Raw genomic sequence first — 20,430 nt, forward strand, 5'->3', positions numbered from 1 at the left:
ACCGGTAATACTGGTTTGAGATTTGTTTACGGCTAGGATTTCTATGCACAACCTAGTACTGGCATTGTTTTCTTATTAGATATTTCAGTACATAAAAATTTTATCACCACCACCACCACCATCATTGATATTTGGAATGTTGGAGTGTAACAATAACTTGCAATGGGAATTTACTATAGAAGGTTTGCATCAAATCAATTGTGAAGTTTGTTAAAACTTGTAACATTTTAAGTACTGTTTACTTACATTTAAAAATGAATACAAATACCGTTTACTTACATTTAAAAATGAATACAAGAACTGTTTACTTACCTTTAAAAATGATTACGTTGTTATCTAGAAAAGAGCATTATATTTGTATCCTCGATTGAATCCTATATAAAATTAGAATAATTGAATCGGGGTTTGGAATAAACTGATGGGGACCCTAAAAAAATTCACGTGGATTGAAAAGAGAGAAGGCTTTTCAGTAACCTACAAAATGAAATCAGTCAAAGGAGAAGAAATATCAAAAGCAAATGAAATAGGGAGAAGAGTACGAGAAGGATGCCCTTTATCACCTACCCTGTTCAATATCTACTTGGAGGATTTAGTGAAGAACTGTTTTCAGAAAATGGGAAAAGTGATAGTAGGAGGAAGAAGAATAAAGTGTTTAAGATTTGTTGATATAGCGTTGGTAGATGATAGTAAGGAATAAGCTACTGGAGCTAAATACCGTAACAGCTGTGAGCAGTGTAGAATGTAGATAAATGCCAACAAGACCAAAACCATGGTCATAGGAAGAAAAGTAAACCAGGTGAACTTGCGAATTCTAAATGAGGCTGTATAGCAAGTGGAAAGCTTCAAATACTTGAGTTGTACTATAAGCAGTAACATGAACTTCTGCCAAGAAGTCAAAAGGAGAATAGCAATGGCAAAGGAAGCTTTTAAAAGAAAAAGGAGCATCTTCTGCGGACCTCTGGGGAAAGAACTAAGGAAGTGCTTTGTGTGGAGTGTAGCATTGTTTGGGGTAGAAACATGGACATTACTAAGAAGTGAAGAGAAGCGAATAGAAGCATTTGGAATGTGGATATGGAGAATGATGGAGCGTGTGAAATGGACAGAGTAAGAAACGAAGCTGTGTTGGAAAGAGTGGATGAAGAAAGAATGATGCTGAAACTGATCAGGAGGAGGAAAAGGAATTGGCTGGGTCACTGGGTGAGAAGAAACTGCCTACTGAAGGATGCTCTAGAAGAAATGGTGAACGGGAGAAGAGTTTGGGACAGAAGGAGATATCAGATGATAGACGACATTAAGATATATGGAGACAAAGAGGAAGGCAGAAATTAGGAAAGACTGGAGAATGCTGGGTTTGCAGTGAAAGACCTGCCCTTGGGCAGAATATTATGAATGAATGAATGTTTCAATGTCAAATACCCAGTGACGTCGCCAGGATCAGAGCAAGGGGGGTGCGGATGGGGTGCAAGCTGTAAAAATGTGGTACATAAAAAATCCAAAATGTTTCCTTCATGCACTTGCGCGCAAACTATGCATCTGTTTATTAATATTACTATGTATTATTATTATTATTATTATTGTTATTATTATTATTATTATTATTATTATTATTATTATTATTATTATTATTATTATTATTGCTCATCACATCCCTTACGATACACTAAGGGACGTAGTTTTTTCACATCCAAGAAATTGTTTTTGTTCTTCAAAATAATTTATGCCTAGTATTTTATTAATAAATTGCCCTTTGGGATGCAGAAAGGGGTACTCCGATATTTTTATGGAGTGTTTGCGCACCCTTTCGCACCCCCCTAGCGACGTCCCTGCAAATACCCATATAAAGTTCACTTAACATTTTCCTATTGTATCATTTAAGCTCATCTTACCTCCACCATAATTTTTATTTAGGTTAGGAACTACATCCTAATTATGGTATTGTTTATCGTTGCAATTTTACATTTAATCTTTTGACTGTTATGATGTTAATTTCAATGTTAATAAGGAATAGGCTATTCAAATTTAAGTTTGTTATAAATGTACACCTACAAATGTAATTGCATTAGTATCTATTAATTTGCTTAGGGAATAGGGATATATCGAATCGTTTCGATATACCGATATATTTTCTGCAATATATATCGTTACCGAAATTAGGTTTGCAATATATTGCAATATATCGGTATTTAAATTATTTCCTCCATCTCTAATAATGTATGTCTAGTCACTGCTTGCTTGATAGTGTCACTGCCCATTATATCTGAGTGAACACGGAAACTCGTCTCTGCATCTTACTTATTTTGGAACGCTACAATACATTTCCTGGAAGTGTATAATTATATTGTAAGTAAACTTTGGCTTTAATCTTGAATATATTATCATTCTAGATTGATTACGGTATATTTATTACTTCAGTATAAGCGGTTTCTGATTACAGCGGCACATACTTTCCGCGTAAATATAAAAATTCATATGAATCTTAACTTAGTACTCCATATTCGCCGTAAAAATCGCAGTTTGTAACAACGAGTAAAGATGTTTTCCCAGCAGCTTACGATCTGTAAATGCATGTCAGTTCCTTAATTCTTTCAGTTACGATGGATGTAATCAAAGCGGAACTCGAGGTCGACCCACTGTCTCTAGAAACAAGTGACAACACAGATGAAGATGAGAAGAAACCTATACTAGAGGTACATTATAAGCTATTACTGTCGGTTTTGTATATGCGACTTTTATATATATATAAATTTACCTTACGACATAAAGTGTTCATCTCAAATTATATTCAATGGACTTAATGAAACAAAAAAAAAAAAAAAAAAAAAAAAAATCTTGGAGATCCTCGTTTTCTTTGTCACCATAACATACTTTGTACATATCTTTCACGGGTAAGCCATTTGAGAGTTGATCGGAGTTCTTAATTTAACATATAGTTTACAGGAAGCTTTATTGAAACTTTCTTTCATAAACAGTTCTCAGTTTTTAATATTATTACAACATGCCCAATGCAATACTATGCCATATTCTAAGTAAAGTCCATATTGACGTCTGTAGCATGCGTATGGTGCAAGAGATGTGCCTTCAACTTCAACTTGCGACCTCTTTAGTTGCCTAATACATGTATAATTTGTTTCTTTGTGGTTTTTCTAAAATAAAACGAATTTTGTAAACTTTGTACAGGATCGACACTTAATAAGCTGGCTTGCAATGTAACTTATAAGATTAAAATGTAATTACCAGGGTTGATCTATGATGTTGTTGTTGATCATTTGTGATGGGTGTGTAAAATATAATCACGTCTTTCACCACACATATAGGTTTCAAGTAGCTGCAGTAGGATAGTATAGAAGGTCGAGCAGCTTAGCTGTATATTAATTATTAGCGACTATTATTATTAATTTTTAAACCACTAGAAGTCTGTGTTATGTCTATAATTTTTTTCTGTGTTAATAATAAACTATGTTTAAAAACATATCAAAACATGTCGTTGTTGTTTTTTTAAGCTATTTCGTACAAGCTCCTCTCATTCACTTTTTGTTTTATTTTATCCTAATTGTTTTCTGTGTAAAATCATGTTCGTCTTCTATTCGGGCCATTATAAAATTAACAGTGGTACTCCTGACTTTATGTGGAGCCAAGCTTTGACTTTTCCAAAACAAACCTTATTATTAATAAGCATTTTTATGGATATATACAGAACAAACAATCTTAATCCTCATATCTGCATATAGGCCTACTGTCTAAAGCAGGTTTTATCATATTTATAAGAAATCCACTGAAAATAATTTTAAGAAGTTCTTATAAAATATTCTAGTCTTTTTTTTTTTTTACTTTTCTACAAACTTAGCTTAAAGTTTGAAAATGAGAGACTGAACTATAAAATATAACAGTTCAACACACAGAATAACAATTTTTACTGTTGTTCCACTGAGTCATTAAACCATAGAGATAAAACTATTTTCGTATTTATTTCGTGCCCTTTGTAATGTGTTGTTTTAGAAGATGACTCAAATCACGCGCGTATATAATGAAAAAGCAGGTAATTCATGATTGGGATCAATTTTTTTTACAAAGTTATGCCTCTTGACTTAATTTTCGATACTTTGAAGGTTAAATTCAATAATGTGGGAGCGACCAGCGTGGCTCAGTAGGCCTGTCGACCTGAAGTTTCGCTCGGGCGCTGGTTCGATCCCCGCTTGGGGTGATTACGTGGTTAGGTTTTTTCCGAGATTTTCCCCAACCGTAAGGTGAATGCCAAGCAATCTATGTCGAATCCTCAGCCTCATCGCACCAAATTCCATCTCGATATCACCAATCTCATCGACGCTAAATAACCTCGTAGTTGATACAGCGTCGTTAAATAACCAACTAAAAATAATGTGGGTATATCCAAAGAAGCTATGGCAATCGAGAAAGTGCAATTACAACTTATTGTACCTTTGGAATGAGCTTTTAAACTAGGAAAATTAAGCACTAGAAAAGCTTCGGAAGAATTTTGTGTCCTTTAGACGACACTGAATGGTAAATTAAGCTAACTGAAAATAATTTTGCTATTATAAGATTCCTCACTAAGGCCCGTTACACACTTGAGACGTCACTAGGGAGAAATGTGTAGCGAGAAAGAGGCAAAGAGCCCTTCTCCACACACTACAGTGAGTTGTCGCTATGATCATCTCTATTATTTTCAGGTCATCTGTTATTTGTCTACAGAATTCTGCTTTGATATTTCGTGGTTTTATAGTTTTCATCCCGTGTATCATACAAATAGAGCTACGGGTGTCATCATAGAAGTTGGATAAGTTTCACACTGCATTTATTATCAGCCATCTTTCCTCATTGACATTAAAAACGATACATACATTCACCACCACCTGTGTTATTACTTAATCTTTTTCTACATTCAGTATTAGATAGAATAAATGTGTAATATCTTTGATAAATGTGTCAAGACATTTCGCTGAAACGAGAATCTCTTCCAGTTTTTGGACGTCCGTTTGAATCCATGTTATCAATGTTTGATTTTTCTCGTTACACATTTCTTGCTATGGAGATCTCTTCAAGTCTGTAACAGGCCTAAAAAATAATAAATTATTTCATTGTCAGAGTGGATAGAAAAATTGAAGACGACTTGTATGACAAGAACTTTCTTTGAAAAAAAAAGGTGGGAGATGGTGGTAAATTTTTTCATAGATCCTGCCACGGAAGTAGAAGTAGGGCAGGTAGTTGGAAAGGCGGCGCAACATACCTTGTGACGTGGGTAATGTGTGATCGGATTCACCCCACCTATTGAGGTGACACCAATCAACAAGATACATTAAACAGTATGAACTGGAAAACAGTGGAAGATATTTACATTCAGTAGAGATTATTCTGCAAACTATATTATTATAAAATTAAATCGACGCCTCACTAGGATGTAACCTTATATGGTTAACGCTTACGAAACTCAAAATATTGATCAGACTCACCCCATGTTATGATACTGATTTTATGGAATCAGAGTGCAACCAGTAAAATTTGAAATCATGCTCAAAACTTAAAAATAGTTATAATATCCGCCCACCATAATCTAGACACACCATCGCAACATTCCTCTATATAATCCTTTCCCTCCCACCGAACATCCTCGTATTCATCTACTTTCACTGTGGCTGTACCTCGACGTTGGAATTCCCTAGCGAGTATTGTCAGAAACTGTCAGACATCAAGCCAATTTAAGAATAGACTAAGAAAATATTTTCCAAACAGTTGTCGTTAACAAATCTTTGGTCGGCGGGGAAAGGCACATAAGTAAAAAAAGTCGATTTTTCTATTCTACCTAATCACATAAGTCTATATTTTTTCTAATTTTTGAAATAAAAATTTGTATTTGTATTTTAAATTGAAAAGGATATTACTTTAACCAACATACATGAATTTTATACTTATATTCAATTAAGAGTAAATTAAAAAGAAAGTCTCTCGTGAAAAATTTATTATTATTTTTTACTTATGTGCCTTTTCCCACCGACCAAAGAAATATAGCTGTTACAAGTCTCTCAGTCTTTAATGATCTTATATATATATATATATATATATATATATAATCACAGAATAAATATTTAAATTATCTCATTACTATGATGATGATGATGATGATGATGATGATTATTATTATTATTATTATTATTATTATTATTATTATTATTATTAATTCTTCCTAATGTTTATTATTGTCTCACTAAGATCAGTTATCTAACTCTCATTATTTTCATTTACTTAGAATTAGAGTCTCGCTGGACGGAAAAGAAGGCCTACTAGTCTTAGCTTTGCCAGATTAAATAAATAAATTATTATTATTTATTTTATCATGTGTTTCTGTTCTCCGAGAACTTCATTCACGTGGCTCAGTTGACTAAGACGCTTGCCTGCTAGGGCGCTGGTTCAATTCACGCTTGCGGTGATTCCCTGGTTGAGTTTTGCGAGGTTTTCCCGAACCATAATGTGATTATTACGTAATCTGTGTCGAATCCTCGGCCTCATGTCGCCAAATCTCTTCTACCACCACTCCCATCGACGGAAAATAATCTAGAAGTTGTTGCACCATCACTAAATAATGAAGTAAAAACATTAAATTTATTAAAACTGCACTTTAATAAAGTTTTTGCACAGATAATATACGTTTTCATATGAATCCTGACCCTATTCGACATAGTATAAAGCACGTGCTGTGGGTTGTGATCAGGCTGAGGCATATCAACAAATACAGAGCAGCTGTTAATAATAGAAGTCTTCCTCCGACACCCTGTAATAAATTGTTCATTTAAGATATCTCTTTGTACTGCAGGAACGGAATCTTGTGGATCAGCCTGTGACTGGTATAAAGCAGGAATATGTGGACCAGAGCCATGATCTCACATCTGAAATAAAATTTGAGGAAGATCCGGAGACACGGTCGTTCCCTGTGGTGAAACGTGAACCTGAGGTGAGTGGAGCACAAGAAATGCACTGTGAATTCTTCTTCCATTGTTTATCTTGCATTTTGATTGTAACGGACACTACCTCTTTACAACTGTACTTGTAGTGGCTTTTACTTTATGATAGAGACAAAGAAGTTACCACTGTTTTTTTTATTAGGTGATGTCATGTTGCAGAGAACTAGTGTTGGAACTTTATCACAGTTTATGTTTTAAATACGAAAAGGAAATTACTTGCTATCCTTACTCTTAACTGTTGCCAAGCAACACATTCCCACAGTGGGTTTGAAAAAATGTTGTTCTTAAGGGCATGACTTCTTTTCGTCTTCTCTGTGTCTTTGTCTAAAATTCTTAATACTTTTTACCGTTTCCAAATAATTGATTTTGCTTTAAATTTATCTACAAACGTTATTGCCTGGCTTCATCTGTTTATCACCTCTTGCTTTTAAATATTTACGTATTTGCAATATATCCTTTGTAGACCTTTATCTTACCCGTAGATAAAAGATATTTTATAACTTTACAATAAAATATGTAGCTGATTTTGAGTGGATTCCATAATAGATTCTAAATTCTCCATTATATTCTGATACATACGTGCGGGTACAGCATGCATGCAACTATTGTTTGTTTTATTTACCCTTATTCTGTCAGTGAAATGCAATTAATTTTAATACTGGTAGAGAAACGTAAAATTAGAAACATAAATTTATCAGTTTTAAAATGACCACAAATAAACATAATGAATTTGAATTTTCTTGTATGTCTTATGAGTAGACACCAACTTAGTTAAAATTCTCGGGAAAGTTATCAAGTTCACTAAATGGTTGAAGGCATTTTCTGAACCAGACCAGTATATACCTGGTAATGTAAAAATTTGAAGACATAGAAAGATATAGATTTGACATTTTATTAATAGGGGAATTGTACGAATTTTTGTCCAAAGATGTGGTGTTATGACTACCATGTCTGACCGTAAAATTGGTGCACCGATGTCCAGATACTGGTGGGAACAATTTACCTGTTTGAAGTTTTTTTTCTGGGATTATTTCTTATACCATTCAGAGCAAATGCTTGGTAACGTTTGGCACTGGACAATGAAATCATTGTGCTGGCATTATCACCTTCATTTCACCAAGACATTAGATAGCCATTGCAGTTGATAAAGTGTCGTAAAATAAATCATTTACGAAATCCACCAAATTCGTCACTTGAAATTGAATTATTCGTTCATAGATAATGTCTGCTATTATGCGGTAGTTAAGTAGTTACTCCTGAACAATCACTTTCCTCCAGTTTGCCACGGCACACTTGAAAGATCCGCAGGTGTGCGTAAGAATACAGAATGTGGCTTAACTCAGCCTTCAGTAAACATAGTGGAGGTGTGCGAGCAGCAGAGAAGAGAATGACTGATGCACGTCTAGGGTAGCCAGATCATTAAAATAAGAATATCGTGGCAGTCTTTAAAAATATTGTATTTTACTTAGCTTTATGAAAGAAAATGTTTCGTGGATAAAATGCCTTAGAAACACATGTAATGATATTGTACGATTTAAAATTTCCTAAATAACAAGTTAATTATTACGTTCAAATTGCATTGTAATGCTTTTCTGTCATTCAATTTTGCGTTTCTATCATAGGCTTTAAATAAAAATAAAAAAATTGTGTTATTTCTATTTGTGACTAATATATATATACTTTGTCTCTCTTCTCAACGTCTTTTGCACCATGTGCCTTTTCACCATTCGTCATATTGTCATTCCCCGGTATGTTGACCCATAAGTAAATCATATACAATTTAAAATATTAGGCTTATATTTAACATATTATTGCATATACATATTCCTCATTTATATGTATTTTATAGTATACTCATTTTCTCGTAAAAGCCTCGAAATTCCCCTCCTGCTTGTTAACAAATTGAGTGCTATGTCACATGTTGAAAAAGTTTAAAAAAGCTGTTCTGCAAGACAGATGTGCCCCATGAAATATATGCCCCAAAAATGATCTTTTATTAGCTGAGATTGTATTGGGCGTAGTAAGTCTTAAATGCAGTTGTGTGGCAACTGATATCGATGCGCTTTTATTGATGTAAATTGAGCAATATTTTTGTTTTATTTGCTCTGTATTTGTAGGAAGAGCAGAGTGACTTCAATGAGGAGCCAAGGGTGGAATTGACGGCAGAGAACAACGAGGTTTTCGCTGAAAGGTGAGTGTTGTGTACTAGTCTTCACGTAGAGTTCATTGTGTTTGAAATGTCCGTATTCTTTACTGTTCAGAAGCATCTTCAGAAGAAATATCTGCCTGAATCATCCGGCAGTAATGAGCTATCACTTTCACACTCCATTTCTCTCGATATCTGATTTCAATAAGTACTGTTCAAACTTTTCTTGACGTTCTTCACTGAAAGTTCCTAGATTTTCGAGAAAATAACCTAAATGCATTTGCATACACTTATATAGCATCCTAGGGTCCTGAAATCTTTAACTTAATTTTTACAGTTTCTTGATAATTGAAGTTTTTGTTATTCCCTAGGAAATAATGAACTACCATTTTGAGTCCATTCCAAGAAATTTTCTGCAAATCGCTCATCACATTTAGGAAGTCTTTATGTAACATTAATTTCTCTATTTTATTTATTTATACATTTATTTCTTGGTTCGTCCGTTAGATCTTGCTGTGTAATATATTTAAGGACATCAATCTTCCACTTTCACATCACTGGAATTACAACAGCAATGATACATGTACTCGTTCTTGACCAATGTTTCAGCAGGTTTTTATTTCTTCCTGTTTGGCCACTGTGTCCCCTTCCACTTCATAGACCTAGCCCTACTGTCCCACGCACTCAAGAAACTTATTGGTGATGTTATTAATGCAGAGTCCTTAGCACTAAAGCCATTAGCCAGTGGTGTGTCTCATTCGGTTAATGATTTGCCAGTCTGAAGGTACGCTCAGATGCGGCTTCGAACCCTTGGACTGATTACCTGTTTGGGTTTCTTCCGAGGTTTTCCCCAACCACAAGGTGAATGCCAGGTAATCTATGGCGAATCCTCGACCTTATCTGGCCAAATACCGTCTCGCTGTCATAAATGCATCGACCTAATATTTGATATGGCGTTGTTAAATAACCAACAAAAAAAATAAAGCCATTAACTCTCTTACTTTCCAATATCTCGCACACTTAGTGAGTTTAGAGCAGTGGTGCCACGAAATCATCATTGAAATTTATGATTTTCAAGTTACGGGATAGCCGCATGCTTCCCTTTAAAAGACTGCATATAACTGTAAGAGTACTCAGCTCTCAGGGATGGGTTATGTAGATATAAAGGGAAGAATTGTGGCAGTGTTGTGTATGGTTCCTGGGGTAGCTCAGTCGGTAGAGCATTCGTGCACTAAGCGAAGGGTCCCGAGATCGATACCCGGCTCCAGAACAATTTTCCCCTTGAAATTAAACAAGTGAATTGATACTTTATTTGATGAACAACGAAGAACTGAGACCAATAAATACAACGGAGGGGTAAAGAAAAATAGAGATGTATTAATATGAATCATTGACGCTATTTGTCTTCTAGCTAACCAGGAGCTCCCTCTACTGGGACATGACGAGTCAGATAGTTCTTTGAACAAAGGATTTGTTTTAGAATTTTTTAATGTGTTAAAAGAATATGGTTTACTCTTAGAAAACCTTCTAAATTCTTTCACAGTGTTTCCAGGAGCTTCTCCATTGATTCAAAATGATATCATAAAAGCTATTGCTGATGTAAAAAAAGAAGAAATAAAAAATGAAATTAACTCAGTTTCATTTGTGGCTATAATACTTGATGAAACTTCTGATACCGAGAACAAATCTCAACTATCTACAGTTCTCCGCTATGCTTATGAAAGATTCTTGGGCTTTGTAGATATTAGTACTGGTAGAACAGCAGATGGTTTATTTACTCAAGTAGCACAAGTAGTTAATGAATTTGAAATTTGTACTAAACTCGTGCGACTATACACCAATTATATATTTTTAACAGAACACCCATACTCCAGGTTCAGCACATGCCAGTGATCATTTATCATTTGAAGCTTGAGGTCAGTTTCCTGTCCGGCAAACTTCGGCACATGTGGCAGTGTCCACATTCCCTTCCATTTCCAGCTGATACAGTGGCTGATGCAGGGTTCATTCTATGGATTGTGTGTACCAAGTGTACTTCCATACAAACACTCTCTGGCTTTCTCAGTGCTGCAGATGTAGATCTCTGGGCCATGAAGGGACGAGCCAGCTGGTCACTTAGTTCAAGCAGGAATAGGCGCCTATGATGATTTTGCTTCAGTTTCTACTCAGGAATCTTGAGAGCGTTCACACAACTGACGTCATTTATGTTGCAGCACAGTCGCACACACCTCCTCAGAAGTTGTGTACACTCTAGCCATCTTGTCCAGAGTATCCACCCCTGGTTTGGTTTTGTTATAGTCGAGTATTATTTGTGGCTAGAAATTGTCTTTCTTCGAACAAGACATGTCATGATGCTGTGATGGCAGTAGCACAACACAGTCTTCTTCTTCTTCTGTTTTGGATTATAGACTGTCAGTCAAATGACCAATACTCCAAAAAGAAACAGAAAGAACTTATCTTCCTTTCCTTACTGTATACTTTTGGGAATATCAACTTTCTTTTTCTTCCTCGCCAGTGAGGGCTAGGTTTTGAGTTAAAATGTTCTCTATTAAATTACAGCTTGTCAAGAGTCATTCATTCTCACCCTTCATCCCATACCCTAGGAAGCTAATATAACATCTTGGGAAGTTCTCATTCCTTGGTTCTTGTCTGTTCTCTGGACACTCATCCGGTTTCCCTACCATGTATACTTGCTGGTATGACTATGCCAGGTATTTATACCAAATTTGTAGGGTCTTGTTCTGATAATAACTTGGAAATAACATCATGCACGTAAAAGTGACCAACCAAAATGCATTCAATAGTAGATCATATTGCTACAGACATCTCCAATACATCTCTCAATTGAGTCATTTTATGCATTTATGTTATTGAGTGCGAATACACTTGTCATTAAAGCAGAGAAAAATATATTTACTTTGCCTATATTCCTTTAGAATTGTAAATTACATCGTTGCAGAGCTTTGAAAGAAATGTTACTAATTTAATGTTGGCAAAACAACAAATACCGAGTTAGAGATAATACCAATACCAATTTTTTATTATAATTTTTATGAATTGGAATCAGTAATGTTCTTCTCCAAATTTTCAAAATTTTAAAGTAACAAAATTAATAAAGTACAAGGGTCACTCCAGAACTAATGGACAACAATTTTTTTTTTTAATTTATTGTCTATTCTACACTTTTGCAATTTATGGTGGTCATAAATATATCCTCCCTCCTGGTATTCAAATTTAATATATGTCCTTCCCATGATAGCACTCCTTCAGGATGGCTGCTGTACTTGACAATCGTGAGAAGCAACATGCTGTTATCGAATTCTTGTGCTGTGAGATTGATACACTGGGAAACATTCACAAGAAGTTGAAAAATTGTATTGAGATGCAGCTGGTTGATGGCAGTACGGTTACTCAGTGGGCAAACAGATTATCTGGTGAAAGAGGGCACACCAATATTCGTGATACTCCTTGCAACGACAGGACTTGCACTGCACGAAGTCCTGACAATGTGCAGCGCGTTAACAACATGGTTGTGGCTGACAAACGCATAAGAGTGGAAGAATTGTCACTCCAAGTTGGAGTAGGAGAAGCAGAATATTGTAACAGTTGGGGTTAAAAAGGTTTGTGCCATGTGGGTTCCGAGGCTGTTGACAGAAGCCCACAAAGAAACCCGAAAAACATTGTGCATCGAACTTTTGGACTATTACGAGTATGGTAGAGATGATGTTATTGCAAGAATTGTGACAGGAGATGAAAGATGCCTCCACCATTTTGAACTGAAGGCAAAGAGGCAGACAATGGCATCATGCAAATTCTCCAAAGAAATACAAATTCAAATCTGCGCCTTCGGCAGGAAAAGTTATGACTACTGTGTTTCTTTCGATTCGGGACGACCTTTGTGGACATCACGTCACACGAAACCGCCATTAATTCTCAAGAAACTTCAAGCTCAACTGATTCGTGTTCGACCATATCAGGAGAAGCAGGATGGTCACCTATTGCACAACAACGCACGGCCACATATCAGTCACAGGACACAGACCAGATCAGAAGACTTGGATTGACAACACTGAAACAACCGCCTTACAGTCCTGATCTGACATCACTACCATCTCTATTGTAAGTTGAAAGAATCTCTTCGCAAAACGAGGTTTGAAGATAACGACTCCCTTGTGCACTCTGCTAAATACTGGCTCTGTCGTGTTGGTCCAAACTTATACCGTGCAGGTATACAGGCCCTCGTTCAAAAGGGGGGTAAGATAGTAGAAAGAGACGGGGATTATGTGGAAAAGAGGTATTTTGTACCTAAAGTATGTGTCTACATCTGTGAAAATAGCAAAGCTGTACGACAAAAACCTAATTTTTAAATAAATGTTGTGCATGACTTTTGGCGTGACCCTCGTATAAACATCGTATATATGACGAGTGTAAGGGTAGAAAAAGTTATAGCACATTTGTAATCCCGAATTTCGAAACAGTCACAGTTAATAGCACACTCATGTCGAAAAAGGTGACGTCGAACAAAGAGGTTTTACAGATGAGGACCAAATTGGTGAGATAATTTTGTACATCCAAAATTACTCACAAATTATTTACATGGATGGATCACTAATGCAGTTGTACCTCCTGGTGAAATAGGTTTGTGTTTCTTTTGATTTAAATATCCAATAATTGAATCGGGGATTGCAGTAACTGCACATGTAATGAAAACTAAATTTTTCAGTAGACACAAAAAACGGTATTACTGGTATGGTACACGACATCTTTGGTTATAGTACTAGCTTCTTCAGACAAATCAAATTTATTGGAATTTAATGAATTGTTAATGAAATAAATATATATATTACCATGACATGTGCAGTTTCTGCAAGGAATCAAAATTGTAGTGTAACAATTTCAGTTTAACTAAAGTATATTTGTCAAATTAGGGATATAATATATGGATAGCCCTACTGTGTACTTAATACATAAGTTCAGCATATAAATGAACTTACTTTTCCACTAGAGGCCATTGAAGAATATTATTGTAAAATTCTTGATATTCATGTGGTATGTAACGCATTAGTACGCGTGTATCATCAAGCTTGTCTCTTTGAATTGGCACGATTTTTTCTGGATATGCCAATGAAAAAATATAAATATGGTATTCTCCTTTGTACTTACAAGCAAACATTCTCATGGGGGCAGATAAAAAAATTAATATTTTTTTCTTCTATCATTTTAATAATGTCAAAATTTTGGCCACTGTAGCGTAATTACGAAGGCTGTAAAATTAAGTTTCCGTGGGGTTGTTTTATGGGAACAGATACAGCAATTGTTGAGTTATTTTTCATCGTATTCACCACCAGAATAGAGACATTGTCATTCAGTGGGGTCAATTTTTGTATCCTTGTGCCGTAGATATCTGCCATCTGAAATCGGAAACAATGTCTCGGCACATGCCTTTGACATGAGTTGTTTCTGCACGCTTCCAGGATTTCACGGCTATACTGACATTGTGGTTTGTGCATGGAATGATAGCCCTATATCAACAGTCCATGAAACTCTAATAAGCTCATTTCGCTACAAGTAGTGACGTGCTGTTTCTGCAATCTCAGATTCAATTGTATGTATATTTGTTGCGGCTATTTTGTAGACTTATAGTATTTTCCTTCAGGATTGCAGCTACCAGTGAGAGGACTGTATCATCGGAATTCGACAGTATTGTACTTAAAGAGAACGAGACTGTGTGTGGGATTCCCAAGAATTCAGGTTCCTCGGGAAAACCTTCGCGGACTCGTGAAGACGAGAGGCAATTCGAATTTGAATTGTCTAATATATCTATACCGAATTGTGCAACATTCAGCGGACATTCAGTAAAGGACGTAGGCAAGAAACCTTTTAAATGCAATGTTTGTAATAAGTTTTTTTCAAGGTCATCGTACCTAAAATCTCATGAACGCCAGCACTCAGGCGAGAAACGTTACAAGTGCGATGTTTGTGGCAAGAGCTTGTCGCAAAGTAGTGGACTAAAATTGCATAAACGCGTGCATACGGGCGAGAAACCTTTTAAGTGTGATGATTGTGGGATTCATTTCTCGCAATCGAATAGCCTAGAAACGCACAGACGCGTGCATACAGGCGAGAAACCTTTTAAGTGTGATGTTTGTGGGATTGATTTCTCGCAATCACATAGCCTAAAGAGGCATAAACGCGTGCATACAGGCGAGAAACCTTTCAAATGTGATGTTTGTGGTGTTCATTTCTCGTCTTCAAATAGCCTAAAAAGGCATAAACGCGTGCATACAGGCGAGAAACCATTCATGTGTGATGTTTGTGGCAAATGTTTCTCCCAACTGATTCACCTAAGATGTCATGAAAGCATTCACACTCGTGTGAAAGCTTTCAAATGTGACCTTTGTGGGATTCCTATCTCCCATTGAAAATAGCATAAAACATAATCGCGTGCATACATGTGAGAAACTTTTCAAGTTTGGTGGTTGTGGCATTCTTTCCTCGCTTTCAAGTAGCCTAAAAACGCATGAGCGCGTGCATACAGGCGAGAATCTTTCCAAATGAGATGTTTGTGGTATTATTTTTGCTGTTAAATACTCTGAAAACCCATTTATTTCAGCACACAGGGGAAAGACCTTTCAAGTGTAATGTATATGGTTGATGTTTCTCTAATATGGGTAGTATCAGATACCATGAAGTCCGATACACAGACGAGAAACGTTTCAAATTTGGTTTTTGTGAAAATGGTTTTTCGCTGTTACATATTTTAAAGCCCCACTTGTGGCACTGCACGCGCGTGAAACTTTTAAATTGTGATGTTTGTGACAAGTGTTTCATTTGAGTTGGCTAAAATACCTTGTACACCTGCAGACAGGAGAGAAACCTTTCAAATTTGATGTTTGTGGTAAATGTTTCTCGTAATCAATGCAGCTAAAATATCATGAACGCCTTCACACTGGCGACAAAATTTCATGTGTCATGGTTGTGGCATTCTTTTTCGCATTCAAATAGCCTAAAAAGGCATAAGCGCGTGCATACCTGCGAGAAACCTTTCAAATGTGATGTAAACATTTGTCGTCACTGAGTTACCTAAAATGTCATCAACGTCTACACACAGGGAGAAACCTCTCTTTCAGTCCGGTAATCTAAAGATCCTTGTCCTTTGGCACAGAGGCGATGAACAGATAAAATTTTCGTATTGAGTGAATTTGTTTTTATATGGAATAAATTTAATTTGATTATTTATGTTCGTGGCAAATGTTTCTCATACAAAAATTAATAACTCATTCTTCTTCAATGACGAAAATGTTTTCCAATATGCCGAAACAATTTTGATACTTCCATCATTACTCATAAATAAATTATACACGGATGTACCTCTATGTATCTCTAGTGGTAATATACCTGCTCATGAATTAGGTTTGCTTGAATTTGTATATTCAATAATTCAATATATATTTGTTGCATCTATTCTATAGACTGATAGTTTATTTCCTTTAGGATTGCAGATACATTTGAGAGGACTGTATCGTCAGAATTGGACGGTATTGCACATGAAGAGAACGAGACTGTGTTTGATATTCCCAAGAATTCAGGTTCCTCGGGGAAACTTGCGCGGTCTCGTGAAGATGAAAAACAATTAGAATTTGGATTGTCTGAAATATGTTCCTCAATTTCGGCAAAATCGAATTGGGATTTCCCGAACAACACAGTCAAGATACCTTCCAAATGCGATGTTTATGGTAAATGTTTTCCGACGAAAAGTAGCCTTGAACCCCATGAAAGCCACCATACAGACGAGAAATTTTTCAAATGCGATGTTTATGGTAAATGTTTTTCGGAGTTGTGTAGTCTAAGAGAGCATGAACGTCGGCATACAGGTGAGAATTCTTTCAGATGCAATTTTTGTGGCAAGTGTTTTTCAAAGTCTAGTAACCTGAAAATTCATGAACGCCTGCATACAGGCGAGAAACCTTTCATTTGTGATGTTTGTGGTAAAGGTTTCACAAATTCTAGCAACCTAAGAAGTCATGAACGCCTGCATACTGGGGAGAAACCTTACAAGTGTGAAGTTTGTGGTATGGCTTTCTCGCATTTGAGTCACCTGAGATACCATGAACGCTGGCACAGAGGCGAGAAACCTTTCGAGTGTGATGTTTGTGGTAAGTGTTTCTCGCAGTCGGGTCACATGAAGACGCATAAATTATTGCACTCTGGAGAGAAACCGTACAAATGTGGTGATTGTGGTATTTGTTTCACGCAACTGAATCAGTTGAAATCCCATCTACGCCGGCATACAGGCGAGAAACCTTTCAAATGTGATGTTTGTGGCAGATCTTTCTCGCAATTGATTATGTTAAAATCCCATTTACGCGTGCACACTGGCGAGAAACCTTTCAAATGTGATGTTTGTGGAAAGTTGTTCTCGGAAATGAGTTCACTGAGAAAACATAAACGCGTGCACACGGGGGAGAAACCTTACAAATGCGATGTTTGTGGCAATTCTTTTTCTCAGATGGGGGCCGTAAGATGTCATAAACGCCTTCATACAGGCGAGAAAACTTTCAAATGTGATGTTTGTGGAAATGATTTTATAAGTTCTAGTATGCTAAAAAGTCATGAACGCCTGCATACAGATGAGAAACCTTTCAAATGTGATGTGTGTGGTAAGTTATTTACAAGTTCCAGTTACCGAAAAAGTCATGAACGCCTGCATACAGGTGAGAAACTTTTCAAATGTGATGTTTATGGTAAGTATTTCTCTCAGTAACATACCCTAAATATTCATGAACGCCGGCATAGGGACAAAGAACCTTTAAAATGCCGTGATCATGTTGAGTAATTCATTCAAAAAGTTTAAAAGCCATAAACTGGCTAGAAGACTTCTAACTTATGTTTATGTTAACTGGCTTGTATTCATGAGAGAATTTCATTGGTAAATTACGCACAAATAACATCTAAATGCGTATTGTCGACTTTACATACCGTTATTGACATACTTATCAATATGCATTGTCGTTTCAGTTCTTGGGTTATTGTGAATCAAAAAACACTTGTAGTCATACAATGTAGGTATATCTAAAAATTTGATTAAAGTAACCATAGTTTTACATACTTATCAACTTGTTTCTTATTTGTACTCATTCATGACCTGTGAAATATAAACCATGGTGAAATGAGGATTTGTGCTAGAAGACTATGAAATATAACGGGTTGTATGTACTAGTATAATGATTGGATAAAGTGAATCAATATGCATTTGGAAACAATTTGTATTCTTCAAATCAAACATACAAAAAAATTAAAAACCTCTATTATTCATTCAACAATACTCTCCTTAAAATAATAAAAAATATAAATTACTTCAAGTAAACCTTTTACGGTTTGTATTTGTCGTAAGTTAGGTTTTCTTAGAGAGAAAAAAGTAGAAGACGCAAGATTAAGTTCTGTTTGCAGAATAAACTGTTGATTACCGAAGTTTATACTCCTATGCAAGAGAGTGTCAGGAAAAGAGTACAACCCATTTGTAGTGGCAGTGATGTGTAACCTTGCAGTATTGTCGAGTGTGACATCGAAATTACTGAAATGGGGAAAAATTAATTTATTATCGATTTCAACGAAACATTAAAAAAATATTGGCGACAAGTTCCATTGAAGAAGAAAAATATTGTTTACAAAGATAGTCTCATAGGGAAGTGCATAATATAAGCAGAATATTGAGATATAAAAATTTTGAACGGAAGGAGAATACAGAGTGGTAACAAGATAACGGGGAAGAAGTTTTGGACAACGTAGAGAAGAATGTTTCTAATGCAAAAAGATAGAAGTTATGAAATTCGAATTTTAACATTACAGCCTTTGCCTCGGACGATAATGCAAATTGAAAAACTTTAAATATAGTGACATACGTTGCAAACCGCGAAAGGACTGTTATTTGTGCATTTAGAATTGGTGGCTCAAGATCAAGCAACGGACTGCGTTTGCTACGTGTGATCATCGCAATTCTGAAACATTCTCGTCAATTAAAGTCGGCTGGAACAGCCGGAATTATCAGTGCTACAATTCACAGTTTTCAGTTTAGTGACTCGTGCGTGTTTTGTACATGACCTTGATCCGCCAGTTCGATAATAGCTACAGAAGCAGTAGTATTGGGTACTCCACACACGAAGAAACAGAAATCTCTGCTACAGACCGTTATGAAACTAGTGACACATTTCTACGGGTCACAGGATATCAATTAAGCTATGCCTGGGGGAAGGATTTTGTCCCAGTTAGAAAGGTTATTTAGAAAATGGAAATAAAACCGTGCTGTTTAATCTGACGAATACGAGCCACCATAACACAATGCTGTTCTTACCTTCAAAACATGTGCAGTATACGCCATATGTTTGTAAGAGTATGTATGGAAAGAACTGTATAATAGTATAATAATAGAGTAATAAGGGTACAGTAAATTATTTGTGTACTTGTTTGTGTTCTTGAGTTTTGTAATTACGTTTCTCAATGTCTGTTAACCCTAGAATGCTATCGTCATTGAGTGGTACTGTATTTGCTATTATTATTACAAATTGTGTAACAGGTGAAAAAATTGTTTTTGAGCTCTATGTTCGTTTCAGAATCTGATATTTCTTTCCTGCTCTCTTTGTAGTTTTATTTGTTTAGGTTGCCGTTTTGTTTCAAACCTTTATTTTCATGAAAACAAGCAAAGATCAAATATAAAATCATATATACCTAACTATAAGATAATTTTTCTTTGTTTTTGTTTCTAATTTCCATTCATATAGAGTAAATTTACAGGAAAAAAAAGTAATAAATCTACCTAAAAGAAAATATTTCTGAATATAATTTTATTACTTTCCTTAGTTTTATTTATTTTGTTTCCTTGTTTGTTGACTAATTTTACTTAAATGATAATCAACAGATAGTTATGAATCTTGGTATTAGTGGGTGCCCTATAATGCACTGACCAATCTGCAAACACGTTTGATACAACATATTGTGCTGAGCATTATCGTGCTACTGTGTTTAACTAATCAGCAACACTTCAATTGTTGATAAAGATACGCGAGAGCAGCTCAGGCAGGAAGGAAAACTTTCTCTCATGAGAAAAGTCAGTGAAATTTGGCTTCAAAATTCGATTGGAGATTCATTACTGAATTTTCAGAGTAGGAATTCTCTCCACCTTCAACTGGAGGTGTTTTGGTCGAATTTCCTATACTTTCTTTTCTGAATTTGTGGTGAGTTGCCCGTTTTCTGTTTTCTTGCTTTTTTTCTTTCTTTCTCCATTCGTTTTATTTCCCTTGTTTCCTACAGTTTAAT

The 20,430-nt window shown here is 35.7% G+C and overlaps 1 protein-coding gene across 4 annotated transcripts; it reads left to right on the forward strand.

Annotated features, from left to right (window-relative positions):
- The first annotated feature begins 2,240 nt into the window (after positions 1–2,240).
- Positions 2,241–20,191, forward strand: LOC138691526 (zinc finger protein 239-like). 4 transcript variants are annotated; one of them, XR_011329899.1, is made up of 6 exons: positions 2,241–2,340; positions 2,590–2,687; positions 6,824–6,961; positions 9,089–9,162; positions 12,377–13,755; positions 14,774–14,861. XR_011329899.1 is itself a non-coding variant. In XM_069813545.1 (5 exons), exons 2-5 carry the CDS (start codon positions 2,595–2,597, stop codon positions 17,879–17,881), a joined length of 1,575 nt encoding a protein of 524 aa, XP_069669646.1. In that variant the 5' UTR covers positions 2,241–2,340; positions 2,590–2,594; the 3' UTR covers positions 17,882–20,191. The 4 variants fall into 4 exon arrangements, 3 of the variants coding, with proteins under 3 accessions (XP_069669646.1, XP_069669648.1, XP_069669649.1); XM_069813545.1 differs by lacking the exons at positions 12,377–13,755; positions 14,774–14,861 and adding an exon at positions 16,612–20,191; XM_069813547.1 differs by lacking the exon at positions 12,377–13,755 and having other exon boundaries at positions 14,774–16,581.
- Positions 20,192–20,430: the final 239 nt, after the last annotated feature.

The sequence above is a fragment of the Periplaneta americana genome, chromosome 16, assembly GCF_040183065.1.
Source record: "Periplaneta americana isolate PAMFEO1 chromosome 16, P.americana_PAMFEO1_priV1, whole genome shotgun sequence".
Classification (NCBI taxonomy): Eukaryota; Metazoa; Arthropoda; class Insecta; order Blattodea; family Blattidae; genus Periplaneta; species Periplaneta americana.

What these genes read in the sequence shown, in the direction of transcription:
- LOC138691526 (XM_069813545.1), top strand. Translation starts at nt 2,595, where the DNA reads ATGGATGTAATCAAAGCGGAACTCGAGGTCGACCCACTGTCTCTAGAA. An exon ending in AGAAGAAACCTATACTAGAG is followed by an intron (nt 2,688 to 6,823) that starts GTACATTATAAG and finishes TTTGTACTGCAG; the next exon opens with GAACGGAATCTTGTGGATCA. An exon ending in AACGAGGTTTTCGCTGAAAG is followed by an intron (nt 9,163 to 16,611) that starts GTGAGTGTTGTG and finishes TATTTCCTTTAG; the next exon opens with GATTGCAGATACATTTGAGA.